At 43.0% G+C, this 22,009-nt stretch overlaps 1 protein-coding gene across 4 annotated transcripts in view; it reads right to left on the bottom strand.

Annotated features, from left to right (window-relative positions):
* LOC143291061 (uncharacterized) overlaps positions 1–22,009 on the bottom strand; it is a 28,648-nt gene that overhangs the window by 5,716 nt on the left and 923 nt on the right. The window contains exons 2-6 of one of the 4 annotated variants that reach the window (XM_076600648.1): positions 18,471–18,690; positions 15,477–15,667; positions 14,160–14,263; positions 11,282–11,338; positions 358–468 (exon numbers count right to left, since the gene is read on the bottom strand). In XM_076600648.1, the coding sequence (XP_076456763.1) occupies positions 358–468; positions 11,282–11,338; positions 14,160–14,263; positions 15,477–15,651 (447 nt within the window). In that variant the 5' untranslated portion in view covers positions 15,652–15,667; positions 18,471–18,690. Of the gene's footprint in view, positions 1–357; positions 469–11,281; positions 11,339–14,159; positions 14,264–15,476; positions 15,668–18,470; positions 18,726–21,291; positions 21,351–22,009 lie in introns of those variants that run through there. The other 3 variants (XM_076600651.1, XM_076600649.1, XM_076600650.1) reach the window with 3 other exon arrangements.

Genomic DNA, 22,009 nt, shown 5'->3' with positions numbered 1-22,009 from the left:
ACACACACAGCAACAGATGCGACGTGGACACACACCAAGAGATGCGACATGGACACACACACCAACAGATGCGATGTGGACACACACACACCAACAGATGCGACGTGGACACACACACACACCAACAGATGCGACGTGGACACACACACACCAACAGATACGACATGGACACACACACACACACCAACACATGCGACATGGACACAAACACCAACACATGCGACGTGGACACACACACACACCAACAGATGCGACATGGACACACATCAACAGATGTGACGTGGACACACACACACAACAACAGATGCGACATGGACACACACACACATAACAGATGCGATGTGGACACACACTAACAGGGTAGGCAGTGGGGTCGGTCCACCCTTTGGAGTACGCCACCAACAGCAACAGGGTCAGACCCGTGTACAGCAGCAGCGTCACCACCGTCAGGTTGTAGAACCTCCACACCTGCACAGTATCAAGGACAACATCAACATTTCTTTCCATGCACTGCTTCTTTCGTAGGAAGGGAAAACCTTGTGAACTGGTTAACAATACTGAGTTATACACTCTACGTTTCCTCCTCTCCACTCTCTGACTGGCCTTTTTTTTGTGTGTGTGCGTCTCTTGACAGGGGAAGAAATGTGGAGTATATATTACAATGTTACTGAAACAAATTTATGATACTACCGTCTTGGGAACAAAACTGAATGGTAAGAACACAGGGGAAGTTTTTCTTCTTCTTCTGCGTTTGTGGGCTGCAACTTCCACGTTCACTCGTACGCACACGAGTGGGATTTTACGTGTATGACCGTTTTTACCCCCGCCATGCAGGCAGCCATACTCCGCTTTCGGGGGTGTGCATGCTGGGTATGTTCTTGTTTCCATAACCCACCGAACACCGACATGGATTACAGGATCTTTAACGTGCGTATTTGATCTTCTGCTTGCATATACACACGAAGGGGGTTCAGGCGCTAGTAGCAGGTCTGCACATATATTGACCTAGGAGATCGTAAAAATCTCCACCCTTTACACACCAGGCGCGGTCACCGTGATTCGAACCTGGGACCCTCAAATTGAAAGTCCAACGCTTTAACCACTTGGCTATTGCGCCCGTCCACAGGGGAAGTAATGTGGATGTTGCAGTAATGTGGATGTTGCAGTAATGTGGATGTTGCAGTAAGAAGCAGAGGTAACAACACAGGAAGTAATGTGGATGTTGCAGTAAGAAACAGAGGTAACAACACAGGGGAAGTAATGTGGATGTTGCAGTAAGAAACAGAGGTAACACAGGGGAAGTAATGTGGATGCTGCAGTAAGAAGCAGAGGTAACATCACAGGAAGTAATGTGGATGTTGCAGTAAGAAACAGAGGTAACAACACAGGAAGTAATGTGGATGTTGCAGTAAGAAGCAGAAGTAACACAGAGGAAGTAATGTGGATGTTGCAGTAAGAAGCAGAAGTAACACAGAGGAAGTAATGTGGATGTTGCAGTAAGAAGCAGAGGTAACAACACAGGGGAAGTAATGTGGATGTTGCAGTAAGAAGCAGAGGTAACTACACAGAGGAAGTAATGTGGATGTTGCAGTAAGAAGCAGAGGTAACAACACAGAGGAAGTAATGTGGATGTTGCAGTAAGAAGCAGAGGTAACAACACAGAGGAAGTAATGTGGATGTTGCAGTAAGAAGCAGAGGTAACTACACAGGAAGTAATGTGGATGTTGCAGTAAGAAACAGAGGTAACAACACAGGGGAAGTAATGTGGATGTTGCAGTAAGAAACAGAGGTAACACAGGGGAAGTAATGTGGATGCTGCAGTAAGAAGCAGAGGTAACATCACAGGAAGTAATGTGGATGTTGCAGTAAGAAACAGAGGTAACAACACAGGAAGTAATGTGGATGTTGCAGTAAGAAGCAGAAGTAACACAGAGGAAGTAATGTGGATGTTGCAGTAAGAAGCAGAAGTAACACAGAGGAAGTAATGTGGATGTTGCAGTAAGAAGCAGAGGTAACAACACAGGGGAAGTAATGTGGATGTTGCAGTAAGAAGCAGAGGTAACTACACAGAGGAAGTAATGTGGATGTTGCAGTAAGAAGCAGAGGTAACAACACAGAGGAAGTAATGTGGATGTTGCAGTAAGAAGCAGAGGTAACAACACAGAGGAAGTAATGTGGATGTTGCAGTAAGAAGCAGAGGTAACTACACAGGAAGTAATGTGGATGTTGCAGTAAGAAGCAGAGGTAACAACACAGGGGAAGTAATGTGGATGTTGCAGTAAGAAGCAGAGGTAATAACACAGGGGAAGTAATGTGGATGTTGCAGTAAGAAGCAGAGGTAACAACACAGAGGAAGTAATGTGGATGTTGCAGTAAGAAACAGAGGTAACAACACAGGGGAAGTAATGTGGATGTTGCAGTAAGAAGCAGAGGTAACAACACAGGGGAAGTAATGTGGATGTTGCAGTAAGAAGCAGAGGTAACAACACAGAGGAAGTAATGTGGATGTTGCAGTAATGTGGATGTTGCAGTAAGAAGCAGAGGTAACAACACAGGGGAAGTAATGTGGATGTTGCAGTAAGAAGCAGAGGTAACAACACAGGGGAAGTAATGTGGATGTTGCAGTAAGAAACAGAGGTAACAACACAGGAAGTAATGTGGATGTTGCAGTAAGAAACAGAGGTAACAACACAGGAAGTAATGTGGATGTTGCAGTAAGAAGCAGAGGTAACACAGGGGAAGTAATGTGGATGTTGCAGTAAGAAGCTGAGGTAACACAGGGGAAGTAATGTGGATGTTGCAGTAAGAAGCTGAGGTAACACAGGGGAAGTAATGTGGATGTTGCAGTAAGAAACAGAGGTCAGAACACAGGGGAAGTAATGTGGATGTTGCAGTAAGAAGCAGAGGTAACAACACAGGAAGTAATGTGGATGCTGCAGTAAGAAGCAGAGGTAACAACACAGGGGAAGTAATGTGGATGTTGCAGTAAGAAGCAGAGGTAACAACACAGGGGAAGTAATGTGGATGTTGCAGTAAGAAGCAGAGGTAACAACACAGGGGAAGTAATGTGGATGTTGCAGTAAGAAGCAGAAGTAACACAGGGGAAGTAATGTGGATGTTGCAGTAAGAAACAGAGGTAACAACACAGGGGAAGTAATGTGGATGTTGCAGTAAGAAGCAGAGGTCACAACACAGGGGAAGTAATGTGGATGTTGCAGTAAGAAGCAGAGGTAACACAGGGGAAGTAATGTGGATGTTGCAGTAAGAAGCAGAGGTAACACAGGGGAAGTAATGTGGATGTTGCAGTAAGAAGCAGAAGTAACACAGGGGAAGTAATGTGGATGTTGCAGTAAGAAGCAGAGGTAACAACACAGGAAGTAATGTGGATGTTGCAGTAAGAAGCAGAGGTAACAACACAGGGGAAGTAATGTGGATGTTGCAGTAAGAAGCAGAGGTCACAACACAGGGGAAGTAATGTGGATGTTGCAGTAAGAAACAGAGGTCAGAACACAGGGGAAGTAATGTGGATGTTGCAGTAAGAAGCAGAGGTAACATCACAGGGGAAGTAATGTGGATGTTGCAGTAAGAAACAGAGGTCAGAACACAGGAAGTAATGTGGATGTTGCAGTAAGAAACAGAGGTCAGAACACAGGAAGTAATGTGGATGTTGCAGTAAGAAGCAGAGGTAACACAGGGGAAGTAATGTGGATGTTGCAGTAAGAAACAGAAGTAACAACACAGGAAGTAATGTGGATGTTGCAGTAAGAAGCAGAGGTAACAACACAGGAAGTAATGTGGATGTTGCAGTAAGAAGCAGAGGTAACAACACAGGGGAAGTAATGTGGATGCTGCAGTAAGAAACAGAGGTCAGAACACAGAGGAAGTAATGTGGATGTTGCAGTAAGAAACAGAGGTCAGAACACAGAGGAAGTAATGTGGATGTTGCAGTAATGTGGATGTTGCAGTAAGAAACAGAAGTAACAACACAGGAAGTAATGTGGATGTTGCAGTAAGAAGCAGAGGTAACAACACAGGAAGTAATGTGGATGTTGCAGTAAGAAGCAGAGGTAACAACACAGGGGAAGTAATGTGGATGCTGCAGTAAGAAACAGAGGTCAGAACACAGAGGAAGTAATGTGGATGCTGCAGTAAGAAACAGAGGTCAGAACACAGGGGAAGTAATGTGGATGTTGCAGTAAGAAGCAGAGGTAACAACACAGGAAGTAATGTGGATGTTGCAGTAAGAAGCAGAAGTAACACAGGGGAAGTAATGTGGATGTTGCAGTAAGAAGCAGAGGTAACAACACAGGAAGTAATGTGGATGTTGCAGTAAGAAGCAGAGGTAACAACACAGGGGAAGTAATGTGGATGTTGCAGTAAGAAGCAGAGGTAACAACACAGGAAGTAATGTGGATGTTGCAGTAAGAAACAGAGGTCAGAACACAGGGGAAGTAATGTGGATGTTGCAGTAAGAAGCAGAGGTAACAACACAGGAAGTAATGTGGATGTTGCAGTAAGAAACAGAGGTCAGAACACAGGGGAAGTAATGTGGATGTTGCAGTAAGAAACAGAGGTAACAACACAGGAAGTAATGTGGATGTTGCAGTAAGAAACAGAGGTCAGAACACAGGGGAAGTAATGTGGATGTTGCAGTAAGAAACAGAGGTCAGAACACAGGAAGTAATGTGGATGTTGCAGTAAGAAGCAGAGGTAACAACACAGGGGAAGTAATGTGGATGTTGCAGTAAGAAACAGAGGTCAGAACACAGGAAGTAATGTGGATGTTGCAGTAAGAAACAGAGGTAACAACACAGGAAGTAATGTGGATGTTGCAGTAAGAAACAGAGGTAACAACACAGAGGAAGTAATGTGGATGTTGCAGTAAGAAACAGAGGTAACAACACAGGAAGTAATGTGGATGTTGCAGTAAGAAACAGAGGTCAGAACACAGGAAGTAATGTGGATGTTGCAGTAAGAAACAGAGGTAACAACACAGGGGAAGTAATGTGGATGTTGCAGTAAGAAACAGAGGTCAGAACACACAGGAAGTAATGTGGATGTTGCAGTAAGAAGCAGAGGTAACAACACAGGAAGTAATGTGGATGTTGCAGTAAGAAACAGAGGTAACAACACAGGAAGTAATGTGGATGTTGCAGTAAGAAGCAGAGGTAACAACACAGGAAGTAATGTGGATGTTGCAGTAAGAAACAGAGGTAACAACACAGGAAGTAATGTGGATGTTGCAGTAAGAAACAGAGGTCAGAACACAGGAAGTAATGTGGATGTTGCAGTAAGAAACAGAGGTAACAACACAGGAAGTAATGTGGATGCTGCAGTAAGAAACAGAGGTCAGAACACAGAGGAAGTAATGTGGATGTTGCAGTAAGAAGCAGAAGTAACACAGGGGAAGTAATGTGGATGTTGCAGTAAGAAGCAGAGGTCAGAACACAGGAAGTAATGTGGATGTTGCAGTAAGAAGCAGAGGTAACAACACAGGGGAAGTAATGTGGATGTTGCAGTAAGAAGCAGAGGTAACAACACAGGAAGTAATGTGGATGTTGCAGTAAGAAGCAGAGGTCAGAACACAGGAAGTAATGTGGATGTTGCAGTAATGTGGATGTTGCAGTAAGAAGCAGAGGTAACAACACAGGAAGTAATGTGGATGTTGCAGTAAGAAACAGAGGTAACAACACAGAAAGTAATGTGGATGTTGCAGTAAGAAGCAGAGGTAACAACACAGGAAGTAATGTGGATGCTGCAGTAAGAAGCAGAGGTAACAACACAGGAAGTAATGTGGATGTTGCAGTAAGAAGCTGAGGTAACAACACAGGGGAAGTAATGTGGATGTTGCAGTAAGAAGCAGAGGTCAGAACACAGAGGAAGTAATGTGGATGTTGCAGTAAGAAGCAGAGGTAACAACACAGGAAGTAATGTGGATGTTGCAGTAAGAAACAGAGGTAACACAGGGGAAGTAATGTGGATGTTGCAGTAAGAAGCAGAGGTAACAACACAGGGGAAGTAATGTGGATGTTGCAGTAAGAAACAGAGGTAACAACACAGGGGAAGTAATGTGGATGTTGCAGTAAGAAGCAGAGGTCAGAACACAGGAAGTAATGTGGATGTTGCAGTAAGAAGCAGAGGTAACAACACAGAAAGTAATGTGGATGTTGCAGTAAGAAGCAGAGGTAACAACACAGGAAGTAATGTGGATGTTGCAGTAAGAAGCAGAGGTAACAACACAGGAAGTAATGTGGATGTTGCAGTAAGAAGCAGAGGTCAGAACACAGGAAGTAATGTGGATGTTGCAGTAATGTGGATGTTGCAGTAAGAAGCAGAGGTAACAACACAGAAAGTAATGTGGATGTTGCAGTAAGAAGCAGAGGTAACAACACAGAAAGTAATGTGGATGTTGCAGTAAGAAGCAGAGGTCAGAACACAGGGGAAGTAATGTGGATGTTGCAGTAAGAAGCAGAGGTAACAACACAGGGGAAGTAATGTGGATGTTGCAGTAATGTGGATGTTGCAGTAAGAAGCAGAGGTAACAACACAGAAAGTAATGTGGATGTTGCAGTAAGAAGCAGAGGTAACAACACAGGAAGTAATGTGGATGTTGCAGTAAGAAGCAGAGGTAACAACACAGGAAGTAATGTGGATGTTGCAGTAATGTGGATGTTGCAGTAAGAAGCAGAGGTAACAACACAGAAAGTAATGTGGATGTTGCAGTAAGAAGCAGAGGTAACAACACAGGAAGTAATGTGGATGTTGCAGTAATGTGGATGTTGCAGTAAGAAACAGAGGTAACAACACAGGAAGTAATGTGGATGTTGCAGTAAGAAACAGAGGTAACAACACAGGAAGTAATGTGGATGTTGCAGTAATGTGGATGTTGCAGTAAGAAGCAGAGGTAACAACACAGGAAGTAATGTGGATGTTGCAGTAAGAAGCAGAGGTAACAACACAGGAAGTAATGTGGATGTTGCAGTAAGAAACAGACTAAAAGTAAGAATCTTGGTAAAAGTCGACTTTCATAATAATAATAATGGATACTTATATAGCACACTATCCAGAAATCTGCTGTTGGTGCTTTACAAAAACGCTTTTGTTAACACAAAACATTACATCAATGTTACATACACACACACACACCAAAATGTGACCCACAATGCATACATACATTTTAACATACATGTATATCTAACAGCTACCCTAAAACAGACGCACACATAGGCAGGCACAAACTTACACACACACACACACACACACAATACACATTCATATACATGCATGTAGTTATGTACACATACATATGTATACACACATAGTCAAGCACAGCTAACGCAAAGGAAGTGGACCTGCTACAATTGAACTTATTGCTGAGGGAAAAGGTAAGTTTTGAGACGAGATTTAAAAGATGCGAGGGAATCAGAATGACGGAGGTTATCAGGGAGCTTGTTCCACGTCTTTGGCGATTGAAAAGAAAACAATCTGAGTCCATAGGTCTTACTTCTGACGTGAGGTATCCTGAGAAGTCGAGCATCAGAGGAAGAATGGAGCTGGCGAGACGGGGTATAGATGTGGAGGAGTTCAGAAAGATACTTGTCACGGGACAAAAGAGGCGATGCATCAAGACACAGGCTCTTCTTCAGGCAGATGAAATGAGAGAGTGACAGACAGAAAGACACAGAGAGAGAGTACAGTTCAGGAAAGGAAAGTGATGAGAAGACGTCACATTAGAGGCCACAAAAAATGAAAGAAGGGTGAGTAGAACTGTGAGTGTGAGTGTTTGAAGGAAAGAAGAGGCTCTGAATTGGAAGGGGAGTGAGGGGGGAGGGGTGGGGGGGGGTAGGGGGGAAACATGGTGGGTGGGTGGGGGGGGGGGGGTGAGAGAGCAGGAGTGAGGGAAGAGGCTGGGAGAAACTGTTAACCTCAGAAAGAGACATATAAACCAGAAAAAACAACAACAAAACAATATATATATGATGAGGGTGTATGCTTGAGCAGAGTAGAACTGAATGCTGATCTGAAGGCTTTAATGTGTGTGGATTTCATTTATAAAACGTGAACAGTTAGCACACTATCCTGAAGCTCATCCAAAAATTCATGGACAGAAATCATGATTTTGGTGAGTTGAAGGGCAGCTAAGAACAGACGAGAACGTGACACTCCCGGGATCGTTAAAATCTGCAGATAAGCCGCATCATTGTATAAGCCGCAGAGGTTGAAGCTGGGGTAAAAAGTCGCGGCTTATAGACCGAACTTTACGGTATATATATACATATAATAAAAAATACAAATATAATAATAATAATAATACATAAATAAAGAACATAAAAAAAGAAAAGAAAAAAAGAGATAAAAAACATTAAAGACCTTTTTTTTTAACAACAGATTAAAGGCAATATATATATATATAATATGCTCCTCCTCCCCTTCACTCCCTCTATCTAAATGAACAATAATAATTTCCAAGTGTAACAATCAAACTGCACACCCCACAGGTAGGAAACACATGTCTCAACAGGTAGACGTCAACACCCTGAGCTGACCACTGAGTTTATGCATCGATAATGATGATTCAAGATTCAAGATGGTTTATTCAGTCAAGGCCATAGCCCCATATGAATCCTCCTGAAGCCTTTGTTTAATAATAGTGCTATATACTTTGCTACTAATATCAGAGAGTGAAATGCCTCTATAATTATTGGTGTTATTTACACTGCCTTTTTTATAAAGTGGAAGTATAATAGATTCACACCACTGTTCAGGAAAGACACTTTTATCAAATAAAACATTAAAAAATTTCACACAAAAATCTACAATCCTTTCACATGGACTTTTTAAAAGTTCTCCAATAATACCATCAGGGCCTGCTTCGATAATGATGACATGTACAGTAAACCGCATCTCGGGAAAGCAGTCAGTCAGTCAGTCAGTCGGGGTGAATCGCGTCCAGTGTTGAGGATTTTCTAGATGCTCCCATGGAATCGTCAGTACAGGACTGAACTATCACTACATCAAGAGCTTCTACCTCAAATCAGTCACTGATGCACAAACCCAGGGTGTGTAAATCAGCAATCATTTGGCTGTGGATCTGCTTCTCATACCCGTCAGTACGTCATGTGTAATGTGTTGTGCATATTCAAGTAAGCACACGCATTGATATGATGTGTGTGTGTGTGTGTGTGTGTTGTGTGGCAAGAAGGGGGGGTGGTCATCATGATGCCTTTTGTCATCAGAACGTCTAGTGTCATCTGTACAGGATTACTATATTGCCATCTTCAGGGCATCTAAAGTCATCAGAACGTCTAGTGTCATCTGCACTGGATTACTATATTGCCATCATCAGGGTATCTAAAGTCATCAGAACGTCTAGTGTCATCTGCACTGGATTACTATATTGCCATCTTCAGGGTATCTAAAGTCATCAGAACGTCTAGTGTCATCTGCACAGGATTACTATATTGCCATCTTCAAGGCATCTAAAGTCATCAGAACGTCTAGTGTCATCTGCACAGGATTACTATATTGCCATCTTCAAGGCATCTAAAGTCATCAGAACGTCTAGTGTCATCTGTACAGGATTACTATATTGCCATCTTCAGGGTATCTAAAGTCATCAGAACGTCTAGTGTCATCTGCACAGGATTACTATATTGCCATCATCAGGGTATCTAAAGTCATCAGAACGTCTAGTGTCATCTGCACATGATTACTATATTGCCATCTTCAGGGTATCTAAAGTCATCAGAATGTCTAGTGTCATCTGCACAGGATTACTATATTGCCAACTTCAGGGTATCTAAAGTCATCAGAACGTCTAGTGTCATCTGTACAGGATTACTACATTGCCATCTTCTGGACATCTGAAGTCATCAGAACGTCTAGTGTCATCTGCACAGGATTACTATATTGCCATCTTCAGGGTATCTGAAGTCATCAGAACGTCTAGTGTCATCTGCACAGGATTACTATATTGCCATCTTCAGGGTATCTAAAGTCATCAGAACGTCTAGTGTCATCTGTACAGGATTACTATATTGCCATCTTCTGGACATCTGAAGTCATCAGAACGTCTAGTGTCATCTGCACAGGAATACTATATTGCCATCTTCAGGGTATCTGAAGTCATCAGAACGTCTAGTGTCAGCATCTAAAGTCATCAGAACATCTAGTGTCATCTCCACTGATTACTATATAAGGCCTGACAAATACGTTAGGTTATGCTGCTGTCAGGCATCTGTGGTACAGATATGGTTTAGCATTTGTGGATTTGTCCATACGTAAGGTTACGTTGTTGATGGCAATCCTAAAAAACTATCAACCAACAACCACCTACCAAAAGATCTTGTCATCAGCCCCATCCACATGTAATAGGCAGCTTTTGTTCAAACGTGTGTGTGTGTGTGTGTGTGTGTGTGCGCGCGCGCGTGTGTATGTGTGTACGTGTGTGTGTATGCAGTGTGTGCATGTGTGAGTATGCACAAGTTTTTATATTGATATGCACTTGTATGTATCCTAATTTCTACTGTATCTGTGTTTGTGTATGATTTTCGATTTACGTTTGTATCTTGTTATGTACTATCCCCCCCAAAAAATTCCTTGTGACCCCGGTACACTTGGTAATAAAGACACATTCTATTCAATTCTATTCTATTCTAAACAGAACAGGGAATTCAGAAGGTGTGGACAGGTGGTCACATCCCCTGGCAGGCCAACTGAACTGCACCCAGCAGAAACTTCCCACAACACGACAGCTTTCATCAGCATACTGAAGTTAGTCGTCTAGTGGAAGAAGACGATGAATGGTATCTATCTACGTTCTGCAGCACACACATAACGTAGCCTTCCTTAGTCATCTAGTGGAAGAAGACGATGAATGGTATCTATCTACGTTCTGCAGCACACACATAACGTAGCCTTCCTTAGTCATCTAGTGGAAGAAGACGATGAATGGTATCTATCTACGTTCTGCAGCACACACATACCGTAGCCTTCCTTAGTCATCTAGTGGAAGAAGACGATGAATGGTATCTATCTACGTTCTGCAGCACACACATAACGTAGCCTTCCTTAGTCATCTAGTGGAAGAAGACGATGAATGGTATCTATCTACGTTCTGCAGCACACGCATAACGTAGCCTTCCTTAGTCATCTAGTGGAAGAAGATGACGAATGGTATCTATCTACGTTCTGCAGCACACACATACCGTAGCCTTCCTTAGTCGTCTAGTGGAAGAAGACGACGAATGGTATTTAGCTACGTTCTGCAGCACACACATACCGTAGCCTTCCTTCTGGTGATAGACGTTCGGACAGCCACACTGCCAGTCACCACCAGCTGCACAACAACACAGCCTTCATCACTTTGTGTCATGGGTCATGGACACTGTGTCCACTGCTGTGGCCACTGTGAACTATTGTCAGCACAATACTAGATGTCATTCATTTTGGTATTAGTTACAACATGAAACTCTGTCATGGACCATGGACACTGTGTCCACTGCTGTGGCCACTGTGAACTATTGTCAGCACAATACTAAATGTTATTCATATTGGTATTAGTTACAACATGAAACTGTGTCATGGGTCATGGACACTGTGTCCACTGCTGTGGCCATGTAAACTATTGTCAGCACAATACTAAATGTTATTCATATTGGTATTAGTTACAACATGAAACTGTGTCATGGGTCATGGACACTGTGTCCACTGCTGTGGCCATGTAAACTATTGTCAGCACAATACTAAATGTTATTCATATTGGTATTAGTTACAACATGGAACTGTGTTACGGACCATGGACACTGTGTTCACTGCTGTGGCCATGTAAACTATTGTCAGCACAATACTAAATGTTATTCATATTGGTATTAGTTACATGAAATATGTAACACTTTCATTTGTCCCCACAGGGTTTTCCTGAAATACACTTGTCTTGTCTTGTCCTGTCCTGTCTTGTCTTGTCCTGTCTTGTCTTGTCTTGTCCTGTCTTGTCTTGTCTTGTCTTGTCTTGTCTTGTCTTGTCCTGTCCTGCCCTGTCTTGCCCTGTCCTGTCTTGTCCTGTCTTGTCCTATCCTGTCCTGTCCTGTCTTGTCTTGTCTTGTCATGTCCTGCCCCATCTTGCCCTGTCCTGTCCTGTCCTGTCCTGTCCTGTCCTGTCTTGCCCTGTCCTGTCCTGTCCTGTCCTGTCCTGTCTTGTCCTGTCCTGTCTTGCCCTGCCCTGCCCTGTCCTGTCCTGTCTTGTCCTGTCTTGCCCTGTCCTGTCCTGTCCTGTCTTGCCCTGTCCTGTCCTGTCCTGTCTTGTCCTGTCTTGCCCTGTCCTGTCCTGTCCTGTCTTGCCCTGTCCTGTCCTGTCTTGTCCTGTCCTGTCCTGTCTTGCCCTGTCCTGTCCTGTCCTGTCTTGCCCTGTCCTGTCTTGTCTTGTCCTGTCCTGTCTTGCCCTGTCCTGTCCTGTCCTGTCTTGCCCTGTCCTGTCTTGTCTTGTCCTGTCCTGTCTTGCCCTGTCCTGTCCTGTCCTGTCCTGTCTTGTCCTGTCCTGTCTTGCCCTGTCCTGTCTTGTCTTGTCCTGTCTTGTCTTGTCCTGTCCTGTCTTGCCCTGTCCTGTCCTGTCCTGTCCTGTCTTGTCCTGTCCTGTCTTGCCCTGTCTTGTCCTGTCCTGTCTTGTCCTGTCCTGTCTTGCCCTGTCCTGTCCTGTCCTGTCTTGCCCTGTCCTGTCTTGTCTTGTCCTGTCCTGTCTTGCCCTGTCCTGTCCTGTCTTGTCTTGTCCTGCCCTGTCTTGCCCTGTCCTGTCATGTCTTGCCCTGTCCTGTCCTGTCTTGTCTTGTCCTGCCCTGTCTTGCCCTGTCCTGTCCTGTCTTGCCCTGTCCTGTCCTGTCCTGTCTTGCCCTGTCCTGTCTTGTCTTGTCCTGTCCTGTCTTGTCTTGTCCTGTCCTGTCTTGCCCTGTCCTGTCCTGTCCTGTCTTGTCCTGCCCTGTCTTGCCCTGTCCTGTCATGTCTTGCCCTGTCCTGTCCTGTCCTGTCTTGTCCTGCCCTGTCTTGCCCTGTCCTGTCATGTCTTGTCCTGTCATGTCCTGTCCTGTCTTGTCCTGTCATGTCTTGTCATATCTTGCCTTGCCTTGTCCTGTCCTGTCAATGATAACTTTAAGAAACCTACACAAAAAAATAAATCATTATAACAAATGACTGTCTAGAGAAAAGAAAAAAAAAAAGATTTACTATATTCTACGGACTATGAGACATTTTTCCTCAACTTAGAACAATCCACCTTGTAATGCAGTGCACCTAAAAAAAATTGGTTCACTCTGTTCTAACAGTCGTGAAACAGAACTGTGTGGAGCTAAACCTCCAAACTCATAAGTGTCATGCTTGTCATGGTGAAGATGTACAAAAACTTACTATGAATCAGAATAAAAACAGCTCACAACTGAACCTTATAACCACATCACAGCAGTAACACGACCCAGCCAACTACCACCACATACTGTAATAAAAACAGCTCACAACTGAACCTTATAACCACATCACAGCAGTAACACGACCCAGCCAACTACCACCACATACTGTAATAAAAACAGCTCACAACTGAACCTTATAACCACATCACAGCAGTAACACGACCCAGCCAACTACCACCACATACTGTAATAAAAACAGCTCACAACTGAACCTTATAACCACAACACAGCAGTAACACGACCCAGACAACTACCACCACATGCTGTGTAACATACCTCAAGTCCAGCTAACTACCAAGTATGTATAGTATGATAGTCAGTTTGTCCAACTATGACCACCAGAGGAGGCATCTGCTGTCCTGACTACCTGGGCTAGACTTTGATTACAGTGGACAGTGTCTTGCCCAAGTTACATCCCCACTCTCTTGGCCAAGAAGGTTTTAGGACAGTCGGCGTTGGGATGGTTCCAAAAAGTCAACGAGCCCCAAAGGCTGCAGCACAAAGATCCAGAGCAATCTTGCCTCCAAATTTCAGTCATAGTCCTCTTCACAAAAGACTAAGCTGTAAATGACTTCCCACTGCAGTGGAGAAACCATTGATCACTTTGCTCTTGGCCCAACAGTATGCTTACGTCAATCTGTGATAAAAGCTGAGCGCTGGGTAAGTACCAACCAGCCAACCGTCATGACACACTGTGCAACTCACCACAAGCCCAGCATACAGCCCCACTCCATAGCAGGTGCTCTTGTCGAAGTGTGCCCACCCAGTGGGGTTGTCCACCATGGGCAGAATAAACACCTCCAGCAGCCCTGCACACAGCACACACCTACACAAACACTTTATTCAAAGACGAGCATCATCCAAATGCTTCAGTAAATTTTGCCCAGTAATCTCATCCAATCAAAGGTCAGATGTATTTCGCTTTACGTAGAGATCACCACCTGCTGCGTTCCCAGACAACGCGATTCTCGAGACGCTCACAGCCGATGCACCAGAGGCACCCGATCAGGAGGACTTTGGTCACCAGCGTCAGTCGACAGTTGGTGTCCCATGCACCACAGTTCCCACCAGCGAGATGCTGGGGGATTTGGTGCTGGGCTGATCCCGCTTCACTCACCGTTACTGACAGAATCCTTGTTAGTTTCTTTTCCTCTGATACGCTTAGAGTCAGTGTCATCCAAATGCCATACCAACTGTGCTCACGTTACAAGAAGAACTGCAGCCTAGGCTGGCAAAATTTGCACACGACTGTTTCTCTCCGCAACATCAAAAAAAGATTTTTCAAAGATTCAAAGAAATTTAATGTTTTTGGGGTGTGGAGGATACAATAACAATACATATTCACCGAATCACAACTTCAGTCCAACAATGTCTCCAAAACATGCAAAAATGCACAACCACGCACGCACACAAGCACACACTAATGATAATGATTTCCAACAAAACAAATCAAGCTTAAACATTCTGACTAGTGTTTTAGACATAACAAACGTTACACACCCTATCCAAGTTTTATGAATTCACTTTGATTAAGTAGTGTTTTCCTGCCAGCACTGAATAAATTGTACAGGTTCAATATACATTGTCAATATAAAAAAAACACACGCTTAGGGAGGACGGTGACAGAATGGTTAAGATGCTCATTTTCCATAACAGTGTACACACACACACACACACACACACATTCACAAACACAAAACACACACACACACTTGCAAACACACAACACACACACACACACACACTCACAAACACACAACACACACACACTCACAAACACACAACACCCCCCCCCACACACACACACACGCTGATCACCAACATCATTATAGCAGTACATCATTGTCAACAAAAACATCAAGATATCAGATATGCAACTGCGTCCCCAAAATCAGACTACATGCACACACACACCACCCCCACACTCACTCTCTAACTTTCTTCTCTCTCTCTCTTTCGCTCTCTCACAGCTCCACACCTACACATAAAACACTCGGACACTTCCAGCCCTGTCCCACCTACCAAAGAAAGCAATCACAAGGCCCAGGACAATCTGGGCAAGACCAATCGCCTTTGGCCATCTGACGTCCTGTCTGTCTGCCGTCCGCATGAAGATCAGGTCGGGTCCACCAGAAAAGCTGGCGGAGTTCTCAGATTGCAGGACTTCATCAATCATGCGCTGGTATTGTACTGACATGATGGGCAGCCTTTACCTGTACACAGCACAATACATGATGACACTTCACATGTACACAGCACATAACATGACACTTCACCTGTACACAGCACACAACGTGATGACACTTCACCAATACACAGCACACAACGTGATGACACTTCACCTGTACACAGGACATGACATGATGACACTTCACCTGTACACAGCACACAACATGATAACACTTCACCTGTACACAGCACATAACATGATAACACTTCATCTGTACACAGCACATAACGCGATGACACTTCACCTGTACACAGCACATGACATGATGACACTTCACCTGTACACAGCACATAACATGATGACACTTCACCTGTACACAGCACATAACATGACACTTCACCTGTACACAGCACATAACATGACACTTCACCTGTACACAGCACATAACATGATGACACTTCACCTGTACACAGCACATAACATGACACTTCACCTGTACACAGCACACAACATGATGACACTTCACCTGTACACAGCACATAACATGACACTTCACCTGTACACAACACACAACATGATGACACTTCACCTGTACACAACAACACATGATGACACTTCACCTGTACATAGCACATAACGCGATGACACTTCACCTGTACACAGCACATAATGATGACACTTCACCTGTACACAGCACATAACATGACACTTCCCTGTACATAGCACATAACCGATGACACTTCACCTGTACACAGCACATAACATGACACTTCACCTGTACACAGAACATAACATGATGACACTTCACCTGTACACAGCACATAGCATGATGACACTTCACATGTACACAGCACACAACATGATGACACTTCACCTGTACACAGCACATAACATGATGACACTTCACCTGTACACAGCACATAACATGATGACACTTCACCTGTACACAGCACATAGCATGATGACACTCCACCTGTACACAGCACATAACATGATGACACTTCACCTGTACACAGCACATAACATGATAACACTTCACCTGTACACAGCACATAACATGACACTTCACCTGTACACAGCACATAACATGATGACACTTCACCTGTACACAGCACATAACATGACACTTCACCTGTACACAGCACATAACATGATGACACTTCACCTGTACACAGCACATAGCATGATGACACTTCACCTGTACACAACACACAACGTGATGACACTTCACCTGTACACAGCACATAACATGATGACACTTCACCTGTACACAGAACATAACATGATGACACTTCACCTGTACACATAACATGATGACACTTCACCTGTACACAGCACATAACATGATGACACTTCACCTGTACACAGCACATAACATGATGACACTTCACCTGTACACAGCACATAACATGATGACACTTCACCTGTACACAGCACATAACATGACACTTCACCTGTACACAGCACATAACATGATGACACTTCACCTGTACACAGCACATAACATGATGACACTTCACCTGTACATAGCACACAACATGATGACACTTCACCTGTACACAGCACACAACATGATGACACTTCACCTGTACATAGCACATAACATGATGACACTTCACCTGTACACAGCACATAACATGATGACACTTCACCTGTACACAGCACACAACATGATAACACTTCACCTGTACACAGCACACAACATGATAACACTTCACCTGTACACAGCACATAACATGATGACACTTCACCTGTACACAGCACACAACATGATGACACTTCACCTGTACACAGCACATAACATGATGACACTTCACCTGTACACAGCACATAACATGATGACACTTCACCTGTACACAGCACATAGCATGATGACACTTCACCTGTACACAGCACATAACATGATGACACTTCACCTGTACACAGAACATAACATGATGACACTTCACCTGTACACAGCACATAACATGATGACACTTCACCTGTACACAGAACATAACATGATGACACTTCACCTGTACACAGCACATAGCATGATGACACTTCACCTGTACACAGCACATAACGCGATGACACTTCACCTGTACACAACACATAACATGACACTTCACCTGTACACAGCACATAACATGACACTTCACCTGTACACAGCACATAACATGACACTTCACCTGTACACATAACATGATGACACTTCACCTGTACACAGCACATAACATGATGACACTTCACCTGTACACAGCACATGATGACATTTCACCTGTACACAGCACATAGCATGATGACACTTCACCTGTACACATAACATGATACTCCACCTGTACACAGCACATAGTATGATGACACTTCACCTGTACACAGCACATAGTATGATGACACTTCACCTGTACACAGCACATAACGTGATTGACACTTCACCTGTACAGAGCACGTAACATAACTGACAGCCTTCACCTGTACACAGCATATAACACTTCACCTGTACACAGCACATAACATCTCAGTCAGGCCAAGGCAAACACTGTAACACTGTCATTCACAGGGGATGCACTATTCACAGAGTTGTGGGAGGAGGAGGACGAGGAGAACAACAACAGGAAGAATTTTCTTCTTTTTTTTTTTTCTTCTTCATAAAGCTGTTTGCTTTTGTTTGTTTGTTTTCCAAGAAATGCTTCACTTTTGTTAAACATGCTTTCTTGATTTGCTTTAAGTTGAAATGTGATACACAGCATTCTTCTTTGCATGAAAACTCTGTGGTTATCTATCTATTTATTTATTTGTTTGTTGAATCTTTTTTTTTTCAATTTTTTTTTTCAAATGAAAACAAAAATAAACAAACAAAACACCTTGTTATTTCCCACACAGTGTTTGCACGACAAACACGCAGACGGCTGATGAAGTCTAAACCAGGGTCACACAGAAAGGTCACACACACCAGGGACGTTATCAACGTTTATCTTCAACTCAAGCCATTTCAAGACCCTCTGGATTCACACTTCTGATGGCTGACAGCACTGTGCCCACTGCCTTCTGCCCACTTCACTGCAATGGGTTTGCAACAAGTGACTGAAAAGTGAAATGGACCCCAAAGTGGTGATGTCAACAAACAACGTTCTTTACAACACACACACACACACACACACACACACTTACTTTAAAAGACCCTGAAGCAAGCAACACCACAATCAGAAACAACTGCCTCTAAAACACATTAACTGAACGATAACCTCAGACAACACTTACAACAAGACTACCACTAATTAACACAGTATCTGTTTCAAGTGAGATATCAGAGAATTAATGACGGGTATGTGATAACCACCCAACGGAACATACACCTGTTGAAGATAATACATGACTGACTAAACACAGGCTGCCACAACCCAAAATACACAGTCACAACATGACGTGCTTACATCCAGCTGAAACAGAAAGATACTGTCTGGGTTTGGTCTTGGCTGAATCAACGTCACTTTATCACATCTGTCAAAACAACAACTGCAACAACAACAAAAAGAAAAAGAAAAAAAAAGAAAAAAGAAAAGCTGCTGATTTATCACTAGAATGACTTTGTTATTTCATGGTTCAATAATTCATCACATTCATTTAGTCATTTTCCTAAATTGTATTTCTATTTTAGTATCAACTTCAATTATTTATCTCTTGCCTTTTTTCTTCTTTTTTTCCATCATGTTTATGTCAGTGTTTGCCATAATATTATCATTTCCAGTTCTCACAATAATCAATTCCCTGTCAAACACAGTCTTCTGTTACACTTATTATCATTCATCATACCCTTAGTACAGACATCATATCAAGTAGCCAGACACAGTGCTAATCTATATTTTCTCCTCGTCTCTTTCAAACAAGCTCTGAGCACATACCTAACTTATCGTGTACGGTGACCGAAAATCAAAATAAGTTATCAAAGGTACTGGTCAAACTGCTATTCCGCAGTAACCCAGAAATGATCTGAACTGATAATGCTGACTATGATGATAATTTGGTTGGTGAGCTCATCCAGATGGCTGGTGTTACCCTTCTGGGTCAATGTAACACGCACAAAAAAATTAAAAGCCTGAACATACCCTGATAATCTCCTTGAATCACTTGTACAGTCTTCTTCCTGTACAACTCTCTCTCTCTCCACCCTCTATTTCTCCCCCACTCTCTCTTTCTCTGTCTCCCTCTGTCTCTTTCTCTGTCTCCCTCTCTCTCTTACTCTGTCTCCCTCTCTCTGTCTCTTTCTCTCTCTCCCTAGCTCTTTCTGTCTCTTTCTCTGTCTCCCTCTTTCTGTCTGTCACACACACACACATACAACACACACACACACACACACACATGCACACAAAGAATCATGAAAACGTAATCCTATCACACCTACATGTGTAAATGGGTGCATGTAAAAGCATGCATGCAAAAAAAATAATGTTTACAGTCTGACAATGTTTCAGTGAAAAGCACACAACACATGTATGCAACAAGTGAAAGCGTATGTTCGTTTGTTCTTTTGTTCAACGTTAATGTCTCTTCACAACTGTGATCAAAGAGAAAAACTGTGTGTGTGTGTGTGTGTGTGTGTGTGTGTGTGTGGAGGGGTGTGTGTGAATATGGAGGGTTCTGGGGCCTGTGTATGTGTCACATTGTATGTTGCTGGATGGTTATGCCTGTGTGTGTGTGTGTGTGTGTGTGTGTGTGTGTGTGTGTGTATCTGTGGGACATTATGAATTATGTGTGTGTGTGTGTGTGTGTGTGTGTGTGTGTGTGTGTGTGAGTGTGAGTGTGAGTGTGTGTGTGTGTGTGTGTGCGTGAATGTGTCTCTGTGTGTGTGCATGTACGTGTATGTGTGTGTTGTTTTATATGTAAATATGTGTGTATGTGTGTGTGTGTCTGTGTGTGTGTGAATATGTATGCAATGTGTGTGTGTGTGTGTGTGTGTGTGTGTGTGTGTGTATGTGTGATAATGTGTGTGTAATGTGTGTGTGTGTGTGTGTGTGTGTGAGTGTTTGAGTGTGTGTGTGAGTGAGTGAGTGAGTGAGTGAGTGTGTGTGTGTGTGTGTGTGTGTGTGTGTGTGTGAATATGTATGCAATGTGTGTGTGTGTGTGTGTGAATATGTATGCAATGTGTATGTGTGTGTGTGTAATAATGTGTATTGTGTGTGTGTGTGAGTGTGTGTGTTTGAGTGTGTATGTGAGTGTTACATATATATATATATATATATATATATATATATATATATATATATATATATATATATATATATATATATATGTGTGTGTGTGTGTGTGTGTGTGTGTGTGTGTGTGTGCAAATTCACTGAATGAGGTCCATTAGTTTCCTTATTATTTATTATCTTTCTGCACCTTTTTATTTCAATTTATTATTTGTTTAAAAATTTATTGAACCTATCACATTCTATTTATTTTTCTTCGACATGCTTTTGTCTATTGCTTTTGATATATATATATATATATATATATATATATATATATATATATCTATTAACTGTTTGTTTATATACACTTTACTCATATTTCAATCGGTTTACCTGAAGAATGTTTGCTTGGTTGTATTTTGGACACACACACACACACACACACGCTGACACAGCTACAACTACTACTGTCATTATTCGTCGTCATTATATAGCTAACAAAATAACTTGCCTTGGTCTGTGAAACTCACACAAAGCCCAGTTCACACCTCAAACGAAAACAGGAAATGACAACGCACAACATGGGTTTAGAGCCAGAAGGAGTTGCGAAACTCAACTGCTAACATTGTTCCAAGACATCGCCAAAAACCAGGACAACAGACAGCAGACCGACATGGTAATCCTGGACTTCTCCAAAGCCTTTGACAAGGTCCCCCACAAACGCCTCCTCCGTAAGCTAGACCATTATGGTATACGAGGATCGACGTTAGACTGGATCAAGGCATACCTTTCTGACCGCACCCAAATCGTCGTAGTTGACGGCGAAAAATCTGAGCCAGCACCTGTCATCAGCGGAGTCCCACAGGGGACAGTTCTAGGCCCCATCCTATTTCTGATTTACATCAACGATCTGCCTCAGAACATCAAGGCCAATATTAGATTGTTCGCTGATGACTGTATAGTCTACTCCACCATCAAGACAATCCAAGACTGTAAAATGCTCCAACGAGACCTCAACACCCTGTCTGACTGGGAACAGCGTTGGGGAATGGAATTCCACCCAGAAAAATGTAATGTCCTTACCTGTACAACATCAAGGAACCCCATCAGCTACAACTACAAATTAAAAGGACACACCCTCGAGCATGTTGACAGCGCAAAATATCTCGGCGTCGACATAAGAAATGATCTAAACTGGAAAGAACATGTTACAAGAGTCACCAACAAAG

Source organism: Babylonia areolata, chromosome 16 (genome assembly GCF_041734735.1).
Source record: "Babylonia areolata isolate BAREFJ2019XMU chromosome 16, ASM4173473v1, whole genome shotgun sequence".
NCBI classification, from domain to species: Eukaryota; Metazoa; Mollusca; class Gastropoda; order Neogastropoda; family Buccinidae; genus Babylonia; species Babylonia areolata.
This window is presented reverse-complemented; position numbering and strand designations above follow the sequence as displayed.